At 50.9% G+C, this 12,482-nt stretch overlaps 2 protein-coding genes across 2 annotated transcripts; one reads left to right on the forward strand and one right to left on the reverse strand.

The window, feature by feature from the left end:
- Positions 1-1,965: 1,965 nt before the first annotated feature.
- POSPLADRAFT_1056248 (hypothetical protein) lies at positions 1,966-3,913 on the reverse strand (the record flags this gene model as incomplete). The annotated part of the gene is made up of 3 exons (XM_024480750.1): positions 1,966-2,571; positions 2,638-3,374; positions 3,895-3,913. The coding sequence occupies 3 exons, from the start codon at positions 3,911-3,913 to the stop codon at positions 1,966-1,968; spliced, it is 1,362 nt and encodes a 453-aa protein (XP_024339676.1).
- Positions 3,914-4,518: 605 nt separating this feature from the next.
- Positions 4,519-5,082, forward strand: POSPLADRAFT_1142018 (hypothetical protein; the record flags this gene model as incomplete). Its single annotated transcript, XM_024485373.1, has 2 exons — positions 4,519-4,853; positions 4,902-5,082. The coding sequence occupies 2 exons, from the start codon at positions 4,519-4,521 to the stop codon at positions 5,080-5,082; spliced, it is 516 nt and encodes a 171-aa protein (XP_024339677.1).
- Positions 5,083-12,482: the final 7,400 nt, after the last annotated feature.

Below are 12,482 nucleotides of genomic sequence, written 5' to 3' on the forward strand. Positions count from 1 at the left end.
GGAATTCGACTTCGGTGATGTCAAAGGTGCATTTCTCCGGTTTGAGGTAGAGGTCGTGTTGTCGAAGTCGTTCGATAACACGTCGTGTTCATTCCTCATGTTCTGCCTTGTCCTGGGAAAAGATCAGGATGTCGTCCATGTAGATGCAAAGCCAGCCTTCTTGAAGCATGTCTGCAAATATAGTGTTCATCATCTGCTGGAACGTAGCGGGGGAATTACACAGCCCAAAGAACATCACCATTGGTTCGTACAACTGCGGTGGTTTGCCATCAGTTCCGGGTACAATGAACGCTGCCTTCCATTCATCCCCTTTCTTGATTCGGACGTTGTTGTATCCGGCGCAGAGGTCCATCTTCGTGAACACCTTGGTGTGCTTCAACTTGTCGAGGAGGTCCGATATAAGCGGGAGCGGGTATCGATCCTTGACTGTGTTCTCATTGAGCAGCTGGTAGTCTTGACAGGGACGTAGTGAACCGTCCTTTTTACCGACAAAGAAGAATGGACTTGCCAACGGGGATTTTGAAGGGCGAATGTACCCTTTACTCAGGTTCTCCTCGAGGAACTTGTCGAGTTCCTTTCGTTGCTGCGGGTTGAGCGGATAGACCTGTTGCTTCATGTCCGCGAAGCCCTCCTTGAGGTTGATTTCGTGGTCATATTTGGTGTGGTCTGGAAGTCGCACAGCAGTGCCTTTGTCGAAGACGGGGAGGAGATCATGTAGGTAGGATGGTACCATCTGTGGTAGCATTTTTTCTGTCTTGCCTTGGGCGTTCGAGGCTGCAAGTTCGGTGGAAGTTGTGACTTGCCTAATGTCGTGGTGGATCTTCCAGATCATGCCGTTGTGGAGTCGTTTGTAGCCGGACGAGAGTTCGGGGAGTCGTTCCTTGAGCGGAACATCCCTTACTGCTAGGGATTCCTGTTTCTCGTACTTGGTGATCATTGGTGTTCCTGATAAGTAGGAAATGATGAACTCATCATCGTCGATGTCCTCCGCTTGTTCTTCAATGGACGCAATACCTGTTGACCCAAACCCATCCTCCCCGTGTTCCGTTTTGTCAGTGTGGTCGGTTAGTATTACTGATGGGGTGCTTATCCTTTCAAGGATGAGCTGAGCAACTCGGTCGCCGGCTTTGATGGTGAATGGGAGGTCGGAGTTGTTGACCAGCAGGACTGAGACCTTGCCTCGGTAATTGGAGTCGATTACTCCTGCAGCGACATCAATTTCCTTTAGTGCTAGACCGGACCGAGGTGCGATTCTTCCGTAGTGTCCTTCGGGGATAGCCATGACAAGATTGGTGCCGACCAGGCCTCGTCGTTGGGCAGGGATGATAAGTTGATGCGCAGCAGAGATGTCATATCCTGCTGCACCGCTAGTCTTTCGTTCGGGGAGGGTTGCGTGCTCCGAGGTGGAGATGATGACGAATTCGTCCTCCATTGGTTCTGGGAGTGGGGTAGTTATGGCCTTCTTTAGTTCTAGCCGAGCCACTCGCCTTTGGTACAGGTCCATCTTCCAGGCCCTGGTCTCGTCTTTCATCCATCGGTGGTTTAGCTCAACTTGTCCGGTTTTCCAGTCTATCTTGGGGTTTTCGAGCTTGAGCCAGGTATGGCCGAAGATGATGTCTTCCTTGCCGATGCTGGCGATGTAGGCTTTGACAAATCGGGGTTCTCTGCTTATCTTGTAAGATAAGAGAGTTCTTTGCATAATAAGTGCTTCTTTGTTCAGAGTTCCATCCACGTTGAAGACGGGGATGGGTCGGGGAAGAGGTTTTGTCCGAAGTCGATGTTCTCGGACGAATCTCGGGCTGATGAAGATTCCTGTTGCGCCGCTATCGATGAAAGCGCGCGCCTTGACGTCTTTTCGTCCCACAGTAATCGGAATGTGCAGAGCGCGTTCATTTCGGACTACTAGAATTACACGGGACAGTGAAACGGATACGGGCAGTGGTTGCGTCGGCTCACCCTGCCCCTTCATAAATCCTCCATCGTAAGTTCTTCGTACAGCTCCCGCTTCTCGTCAGCGGAGAGTGCCTTGATTCTGGCACGGAAGTCGTCCTTCCCAGATCCTCCCTGGTTCGGCCTCCCACCCCCTTGTCGTGCGGCCGCTTTCTTGCGGCAATCCTTGGTGCTGTGACCCTTGATGTGGCAGTAGAAGCACAAGTTCCCGTCCCTGTGGAGCTTTCGATCGGCCTCGTTGAGAACAGCTCCTAGTTCCCATTTCCTTCCTCCCGATGTGGAGGCGAAGGTTGATGCGACAGCAGCGGCATCGATATCCATTGGTTTGCCATAGTCCCTGGTGTCTGTGATGACGAGAGCCCCCTGCTTGGCTGCGTCGGTGTTTCGAACCTCGTCGTACCAGGCCTTCATGGTGTTGGGTCGATCCCTAGCGACCCTTGTTGCGAGAGCAAAATACAGCTCCTTCGGGAGTCCTTTGACGAAGTTGGCGTGGAGAGTGTGGTAGTCGTTCTCAACACGGTTGGTGCCATTGACCTCGGCGTCCTTGAGCTGAGCCTTTGATGCCAGCTGCTTGAAGCGGGTGACGTAGTTACTGAGGGAGAGTGCCGTTTTCCTATCCCTCTGTCGTTCAGGTAGTTTCATCAGGATTTGGTGTGCCTTGATTCACGTTCTGTGCTCAGGGAACACCTCTTCTAGGGCAGCGACGAAGTTTGCCCATGTGGAATAGACCTGGACTCCTCCTGCCGACTTCTCATAGTATGCGTCCGCCCATGTCTTCCCCAGATCCTTCCTCATCAGCGCTACAGTGAAGGCGATCTTTGCTTCATCGCTGAGTCGGGTGTTGTTGGTGGCGACGAAGTAGGAGAGGATGCATTGGATGAAGCGTCTGAGGTCCTCTGCCTTTCCGCTGAAGGGTTCGGGAGCGGGGATGTCGAGGTGAAGGGGTCGGTTGGCCGTTGACTGCTGGGATTGGTATGCTGCGAGGGCGACAGCGATGCGCTGATCGATGTCTGCTTGAGTGAATGTTGCCATAGGGACTTCAACCGGTGCATTGGTTGATGCGGGTGGAGCTGGTGGTAGTTTGATGTCTGGGATCTCGATGGGAACATACTGAACTTCAGGGAGTTCGAGTGGTTGTTCGTTGATGGGTGACTGCACGCTTTCTGTTGTTTGTGTAGGTTCGACGTCAATCCGTAGGATGGTGAATACGTCTTCTGGGTGAGCGGGTGGGTGTCTCTGGTAGTAGCTAACGAGTTCTTGATGGGCAACGACCTGTGGGTTTGGACCGGTTGCACGACACCAGGTGCCGCCTCGAGGGTAGATGGGAGCCCTTTTTGTGGAGGTGATGAAGCAGCAATCTGCTCGGTCGTACTGGATGAGCGGTGATTCTGCAAGGGCTGGTAGTCCCAAAGGAACCAGGTTGACTGCGTTGTTCGACGTAATGGTGGATGAGATGTTCGACTAGGTAAAACTAGGAATGTAGCTTAGAAAGTTCGACCTTTTGATACAACGGTCTATACTCCTATATCAATGCCTGACTCGTAGACGACGAGCGAGGGCTTATGGACAGTACGTCGTCCTGAAGATCGAGCAAGGAAGTCGAGAATGACCACTACCCCAAGCGAAGAGGAGCAGAGACTTGAATGAATAACTAGGTTGAACTTAGGGTTCGACCGACTAATGGTACAACTAGTTATACAAGTACCGACTATGCATAGACCACTGTATCTGTGTGGTCGTGTTAGTAAAGAAGGAAACATAGTGGTACGATACCAGGCACGAAGTGCGCATGGACCCCATTATGTAAGCTACATAATGTTCAACCCGCAGGTGAGCGCTAAGACGGGCACCAGTATGGGCGCTAGTAGTACAAGAAATAGAATGGAAAGATAAATGTTTCAGTAGGTGTAAGCTAGCTAGCATGGCCTTTCATAGTACACGCACCTCCCCTTCCTCCCTCCATTGTGGCTGCCTGCCAAGGCTGTATCCACACCTTCAACTCAAAGGACCTCATTGACGTCTATATTACAGATGGCCCCACTGCTCTTGTCTTTGCCTGTGAGTAGCAGCTGTGCCCCAACTGTACTCCTCGATCTATCGAGCAGGATAACAAATGATACAAAGCGATCTGAAGGGCCCAACATCCACTTGGCCCTCGCAGCACCCTCGCATCCCAATCTGCCTCTCATCATTCCCGCCCTGTCTCCCCTAGCTCCCGCATACCCCGGCCAATCACTGGTCCAAGTCAAATGCGAGGAGACCCCGATCTCCCTCCAGACCCTGCACCAGAGTCAAAGCCTAAGGAGAGTGAAAAAGGAGACGAGGACCCCAAGTCCCTCTCTGCTGCATCCGGCAGCCCTGATCAGCCTGTATCGCCGACTCCGATCCCCTCCACATCTGCAGTCACTAACGTACATCACCCCCCCCGCCGGGCTTCCTCCAGCACCTCCACCATCATCGCTGCTATGAGGCCACTCACGCACTCATTCCCCCCGAAGTCCGCCTGGCGGATAGCCACAACCACCACCTCCACCTCTGGGCCATCCTCTGTCCCCCCCGCTGCCAGTAATGTTTTCCCCTGCAACCCCTATCGACAAGGAGACCCTGAAGCACCTCCTTCCCCTTCGATACAATGGGAAGGCCGTGATAGAATGCAACCAGTTCATCTCCCAGTTGCTCATTTACTGGAGTATCAACACCGCCCTCTCCACCATCGAGCTCAAAGTGCAAGTTGCATTAAGCCTGCTTGATGGCGATGCCTGCACCTGGGCCACCCCAATTTTTGCCCAACTTGCATCCATTGCTGTCAGAGTGCAAGAGGCCATAACACTGTTTGCCGATGTCAAGGCTTTCCTCACAGTGTTCAAAGGCCACTTTGGCAACCTTGACGACGCTGCGTCTGCGTAGGTGGAGCTCACCAAGCTCTGCACTGACAAATCAATGTGTGAAAGATGCACTGCCGCAGAGTTCTCTGCATTGTTCAAGGGTTCGGCGGACTGTTCTGGGTATGGCGACCTGGAACTCTGTAACAAGTACCTGAGTGGCATCCCCTCCCATGTATGCCGCAAGATCGAGCTCGAAACATTCACCACGTGGGAAACCACTGAAAAGTGCGCCACAAAAGTTGAATAACAACTCGACATCAGCCGGGCCCATCGGCCCAAGTTGAATAATTTCTTCTTGTCTTGAGGAGGAGGACACAGCAGAGCATGTGGTGGTGCACCCTGATTGCAAGGTGCCTCGGCCAGCATCAATGCGGCCGTTGGCAAAGGAGACTTCCCTGGCAGTTGCTATGGCTGCAGGAAGAAAGGGTACTGACACTTTGAGTGTCCTGACTGTAAGGACAAACCTTACACAAAATGCGCTAACGTGCAGGCTACGGTTGCCTCGGGTTCTACCCAGGCCGTGACAAGCACCCCCATTGCTTCATCCTCAGCAAGTGCCGCTTCAGCCCATCCAGAGAAATCTAAGTCGCTGTCGGACTTGATGGTGCAGGTGAAGTTGATGTGCGAGGAGTTGGAGCACTATCGGGCGATGAAGGAAGAGTCTTTTTGATCTGGTCTGCGCTTCATGCCGCACACGTTGGACCGCGTAATAACAATCTGTACAATGTATTGGTGACTGCGAATGTTTATGAATTGGACCACGGGTCCCAGCATTTTCACATTCCAGTGCGCCTCAAAGGAGAAAGACGGCACAAGGACATAGTTGCAATGGTGGACAGCGGAGCCACCACAAAGTTTATCAACAAACATTTCATCCAGGAGAATCGAGTACGCACGCAGAAATTGAAGGAACCAATTCCGCTTTACAATATTGATGGAACACTCAATAAAGATGGAAGCATCTCGGAAGTAGCTGTGCTACAGATGCAGATAGGAGATCACGTCGAAAAAACAGTGTTTATGGTCACGGACATAGGTCCAGAGGATGTGATTGTTGGGTTGGACTGGCTATGCGAGCACAACCCCGAGATTGATTGGGAGACAGGCTCATTCAAGCTGTTACGATGCCCTGAAATGTGTGGTGCCAGGAAGATTGGCCAAATGGAGCAAGCAGTGACTGCGCATGATATGGAGGTCAGGCCCACAGCGTGCAGGCGCTCACCGAAGTCCAAATAGTCGGTCATAGGTGCATGCTGGAGTTAGGTACTCCCGGACTTCGAACCCGAAGATGATCCAGAGGAAATTGTGTGGATGGAAGCTGACTTGATCAAAGCTTGGGGGCAAGGTATCATGCTCCCAGGCACTCCTCAGCTGTTCGTCACAGCAGAACATACATACTTCCAGCTGTTCGCTGAGGAAGAGATCAAGAAGAAGGTTGTTAAGACCGCTGAGGAGTCAGTGTCAAAGCAGTACCATGAGTTCCTGAATGTCTTCTCCAAGGAAGCATCAGAATGGTTACCTGAAAGGAAGCCATATGATCATGTGATCGAACTCATGCCTGGCTACTCAATGTTCCACTCGAAGGTGTACCCCTTATCGAATGATGAGCAGGAGGAACTGGATAAGTTCCTAAAGGAGCAGCCGGTGAAAGGTTACATATGGGAGTCGAAGTTGCCCATTTCGTCCCCCTTTTTCTTCATCAAGAAAAAGGAAGGGACACTTCGACCCATGCAGGATTACCGCCAGTTGAACACGATCACTGTCAAGAATCACTATCTGCTGCCACTGATCGCCGAGATGGTAGATAAGCACCGAGGTGCTACACTCTTCATGAAGTTCGATGTCAGATGGGGATACAATAATGTCTGGATCAAAGCTGGTGATGAGTGAAAGGCTGCCTTTATGACTAACCAGGGATTGTACAAACCCCTGGTGATGTTCTTCAGTCTTACCAATTCCCCCGTGACCTTCCAGGCGATGATGAATGAGATCTGTCATGATCTCATCATCGGTGGCAAGGTCTTCATGTACCTGGATTGTCGCGACTTGGGGTCAAGCGACAGAGAACAAACAAACACGAAGGCTGGGGGCGTTTGACTGGGTCTCACTGAAGTGATGGTGAGCAATGCTCAAACCTAAGGCTAGGGACAAGAATATATTAGTTAGTAAAGAAAAAGAAGTAAATACATGAGAGCTTACTGACCTAGGGACAAGAGGTTGAAACTGAGGTCCCTAGGGCAGCAGAGGCTGGTTTATATACATGGGGGATTTAGGGCAGGCTGTGCACATTGGTCCGTGTGCAGCTGGTCTGTGCACAGCATGCTGACGCAGCCCCGGGGGCCGGTGAGTTAGCGCGGCTGTGTCAGCAGTGCCTGGGCTATGCCGTGCACTGCCACCCCATCTAATCTCATCGTACAGTAGATAAGGACTTGTCCGTTCAAGCGTATGGTACAGAGGTCGTGGGTTCGAGCCCGCGAAAAGGAAAAAATTAAAAAACGGCTAGATGCCGTGTCAACTTGTGACATGGATGACATCCTTGTCTTCTCCACCAACAAAGAGGAGCATGAGAAGGTCACATGCGAGGTTCTGCGCCGCCTTCAGGAAAACAATCTGTTCCTGAAGCCTGAGAAATACGAATGGGACGTTCCCAAGGTCGACTATGTCAGCTATGTGTTCGGTGGCGATGAGGTAGTGATGGATCCTGCGAAGCTGAAAGGCATTAATGAGTGGCCAGTACCCCAGAACAAAAAAGATGTTCAGAAGTTCTGGGGGTTCTCCAATTTCTACCGCCGCTTCATTAAGGACTTCGCTAAGATCTTGCGACCACTTGACCGACTCACAGGAAATGACCTCTGGCATTGGGGAGATGAGGAGCAGCATGTGTTTGATGAGCTCAAATGGCTCTTTGGCACAACCCCTGTTCTGGTGCTGTATGACCCTAATCGGGAAACACGCATTGAGGTTGATACCTCGGGGTATGCCACCGGTGGTGTACTGATGCAGAAGTAGGACAATGGCAAATGGCATCTGGTCGCCTTCCGATCTCACGCTATGGACCCTGCCCAGCGTAACTACGAGATCTACGATAAGGAGATGCTCGCGATCATTGAAGTGCTGGACAATTGGTGCCACTATCTCGAGAGACTTCCCACTCAGTTCGAGATCGTAACTGACCACAAGAACCTTGAGTACTGGTGCATGTCACAGCACCTCACATGTCGTCAAGCGCGATGGTCGCTATTCCTCGCCTGCTTCGATTTCTGCATCACGCATAAGGCTGGAACATCAAATGGAAAGGCTGATGCCCTGTCACGCTGATCAGACCATCAGGTCGGCGATGAGGATGACAACACCGATCAGATTGTCCTCAAACAGGAGCACTTCTGCATTGCTGCCACACAGCGTGGGCACACCTCGGTGATAGCCGATCAGTCGCTTCTAAGGTGCATCAGAGAGTGCTCGGAGAAGGATTGGGTAGTGGCCAAGGCACTTGAAAAAGTACAGAACCTCGGGCCACCTCAGTTGCAGAAGGGTTTCAAGGAGTGGAATGCCAAGCAAGGGTTTCTGCTGTTCCACGGGTGCGTATATGCCCCAAAGAACGCGGAGCTCTGGTGGGATATTGTCAAGATCCACCACGACTTGCAGATCGCTGGTCATGGCAGTCGTGCCAAAACCCTCGAGCTCATGTCACAGAACTACTGGTGGCTGGGAATGTCCAAATCCATTAATGAGTACGTAAGCATCTGCAAAGTGTGCAACCATACCAAGACATTTCCAGCCAAGCCCCAGGGTCCGCTGAAGCCGAATGAGATTCCCGAGCGCCCATGGCAGATTATCACCACCGATATGATCGTTGGCCTGCCAAAGTCTAATGGATTCAACTTGATCCTGGTCACCACCGACTGCTTTACCAAGCAGGTCCACTTCTCAGCCTGTCATGAGACCCTGATGGCATGGCAAACTTGTACATCCGTGATGTGTTCAAGCATCATGGGGCCCCAGCCAAGGTCATATCAGACTGAGGTCCCCAGTTTGCGTCCAAGTATCTCCATGCAGTATACAAAGGACTTGGGATCGAGCAGGTGCTATCTATGGTGTTTCATCCTCAGATGGACAGCCAGACCGAGCGCTGGAATCAGGAGATCGAGCAGTACCTGCGCGCTTTCACAAGCCACAGGCAGGATGATTGGGCCAAACAGTTGCCACTTGCCGAATTCACATTGAACAATAGAGTTCACTCAGCAACCGGGCACTTCCCCTTCTTTCTGAATCAGGCTTATCGCCCTGAGATCCATGTGCGGATCAATCCAATGTCCACAATGCCTGCAGCCGCAGATCGGCTTAAGATCCTGAAGGAGATCTGTGATGATACGCGCTCTGCGCTGGAGCTGTCAGCTGAACGAATGAAGGTGTACTATGACAAGCATGTGCAGGAGGCACTGGTCTTTGCGCCGGGGGATAAGGTCTGGCTCGATGCTCGGAACCTTAAGCTGAAACAGCCGAGCAAGAAGCTCAGTTCCAAGCGCCTCGGGCCATATGCCGTGCGGCGAAAGCTCGGAGACTTAGATTATGAGTTGGTTCTGCCAAAGTCGGTGCCTGTGCACCCGGTGTTCCACGTCTCCTTGCTTAGCAAGTACATGTGTAGCGAGATCCCGGGCCAAGAGCCGGAGGAGCCACCCGCCATTGAGGTGGAAGGCGATGAGGAGTATGAGGTTGAATGAATCAAGGATTCAAGGATCTTCTGGCGTCAGCTGCAGTACCTCGTCAAGTGGAAGGGTTATGACGACTCGCATACGTCATGGGAACCGGCGCGCAACGTTGCCAATGCGCCGGCCCTCATAGCCGACTTCCACCGGAAGAACCCGAATGCCCCTCGCCACCTCAATGCTACTACCTTTGGTGGTCTCAACTTTCAGCCAATGCCTTCGCCGCTGACTGAAGCATGCTACCGCTCTGGGTGGGAGATGGGCAAGGGTGCCTCGCATGAGGTCATGTGCCATTGAGGGGGGGGGGTAATGTCACGAGTTGGTATGACATCTAGCCATCTTTTAATTTTTTCCTCTTTGCAGGCTCGAACCCATGACCTCTGTACTATATGCTCAAATGAACAACCCTCGCCGGCACATCACGTTCTCCTGTAGTTTAGATTAGATAGGATGGCAGTGCACAGCACAGCCCAGGCCCCACTGACACAATTGCTATGACACATCTGCCTGTGGCCACATCAGCAGGAAGTGTGCACAGGCTGGACATGCATGGACCAACATGCACAGCCTGCCCTAAATCCCCCATGTATATAAGCCGGCCTCTGCTGCTCTAGGGACCTCAGTTTTGACCTCTTGTTCCTAGGTCAGTAAGCCCCTGTACTTACTTACTTTCCTATGCTAATTAACTTGTCTCTAGCCTTAGGTTTGAGCTTTGCTCACCATCATTTCGGTAAGACCCAGTTGAACACCCCCAGCCTTTGTTTGTTCCCTGTTGCTTGACCTCAAGTTGCAACAAAAACAACTTATTCCAAAAGAACTATGTGCTGCATTCATGATGCTGCACCTTTATACCCATCTCTTCTTTGAATTTCTGTAATAGTGCATCTCATCAACAAAGTGCGCTACTAGATAACAAGTGTACTTACTTGTCACCTGTGGCACTTGTTCTTTTACATCTCAAGCTTTTAAAAGCCAGCTCACCATCCCCATATTGTGGGGATGTTTTGACATCTGACACTCCCACCTTCTTTCATGGAGTAGTGACCATCCAGTCAGCATCGGCAGGAAGGGGAGGTCAATGAACTCAAGCTGGCCATCTCCTGGCATGCTGGGCTGTGTCTTTCTTGATGGCCTCATGGGCATCCATATTAGTGACAAGTGCTGGAATGGCCTGTGGAGGTGCTGACATCATAGCTGAAAATGTTGTGTGAGAGGTGGGTACATGTAGTATAGGCTGTGGGAGTGATAGCAGCCCAGGCTATGGGAATAACAGCTGGGAGTCCAGCAGGATGCTCGGGGTGGTGTGCATAACACTTAGAGTGGTGGCCAGGACGTTCAGGGAGACACTTGGGATGGTGGGCAGCTGGAAGCCCAGAAGGATGCTCAGGGCAGTGTGCTGGGTGGCGGTGTGCAGAAAACTTGGGGCAGTGGGTAGCTGGGAGTCTGGCAGGACACTCAGGATGGTGTGCTGGATAGTGGTGTGTGATACGTGCAGGGTGATGGATGGGGGAACAAACGTGGATGGGGGGGATGGAGAAGCACACAACTTAGGCACAGCTGTGGAAGCGGACACATGAGGCACTGAATCAGCCATACTCAATTCAAAAAGCACCACCACTGACATACCTGGCTGCCATGAGAATCCAGATTGCTAGAATTTTGTCATCTTGGAGTCCATCCCTCTTGCTATAACATCCACTACTGCCCAATCAATGTTTCCCAGATCTTCAGTCAGGTTGCCATAGTCAACGGCTGGTGTCTCACTTGAGAACAAGGAAGGGGGAGCTAAACTAGCAGATTATTCCAGCAATGGCTATACAGGTTCCTTGTTCCACACCTCACTGCTTATGTCTGGCCTTGGTTCAGGTGACCTTGAATTGCTCTGTATGAACACTTCACGTGAGTCCTGAGCTATCGTCATTGTTAGTTTGCTTTCTTAATGTGGTGAAACATGCATCAAGTTGGACTCACGAAAGGCTTCCTTTAGATAACTTCCATAATTGGCGAGGAGAGCTTCCCAGTGCTCACACGATGTTGCAAAATTTACACTGCTTGGCATTTTGCCAACATGGAAACTGATGTGATTAATTAAGGGGTTGTGTCAAGAACAAGGACATCAGATATGTACAACATTGACTCTAGCTTGCCACCTGCCTTTGGTGATGGTCCACTGAATATCATGGTGCTATGCCAGCCTGTCACATGCACAACTGTGTTGAGAACATATTTGAAAAACACCGCAAGGTGATCTTGCATCCTTGAATCAGACCATTGAGAGACTGTCTTTGCATTGTAGACTGGCAAATACTTACACCTGGTATTCTGCTGGTGTAGGCTGAGGGAGAGGCACTTCTGATATGCTGTGCTTGAGTGACCTTTGTTGCCTTGTGAACACAATACCTGCCTAATAGATACAGTTCACCACAAAAGCATTGATAGGATTGCTTGATTCAGAATGATCACTCTATATCTCTGCAACAGGGGTAGCTACTTACATGAATGTTGCTGCGTTAGAACACCCTACATATGAGCTTTGAAACGCAGCCAGTCATGTAATTTGCCTATTTACTTCTCATGCAGTGAAAGGATCTTTGAGGTCATGTCTTATCAACGCTTTTGTGGTGGTCACTCTGAACAACAGAATTCATTGCTAGTAATTCTTTACAGATGTCTAGCATGTATCTCCCAGCTGGACATTGATCCATAGTACCCAATCTATCATTGAGAGGCATAAACAAGTGTGGGAACCCTGCCAAAAGTAGCATACAACCTGCCTTTTTAGGTGAATTTGACATTCTGCTATTTCATGTTATTGAGGCACATACCTATGCCAGGCTGGTACTTGTACTTATCTAATCCATTTATAGGAGTATATATAACATACCACAAGCAGGTTCTACCCTCACAGACACTCTGGAGGCTTTGCAACAGGCAGTTACCC

Source organism: Postia placenta (genome assembly GCF_002117355.1).
Source record: "Postia placenta MAD-698-R-SB12 unplaced genomic scaffold POSPLAscaffold_6, whole genome shotgun sequence".
NCBI classification, from domain to species: domain Eukaryota; kingdom Fungi; phylum Basidiomycota; class Agaricomycetes; order Polyporales; family Adustoporiaceae; genus Rhodonia; species Rhodonia placenta.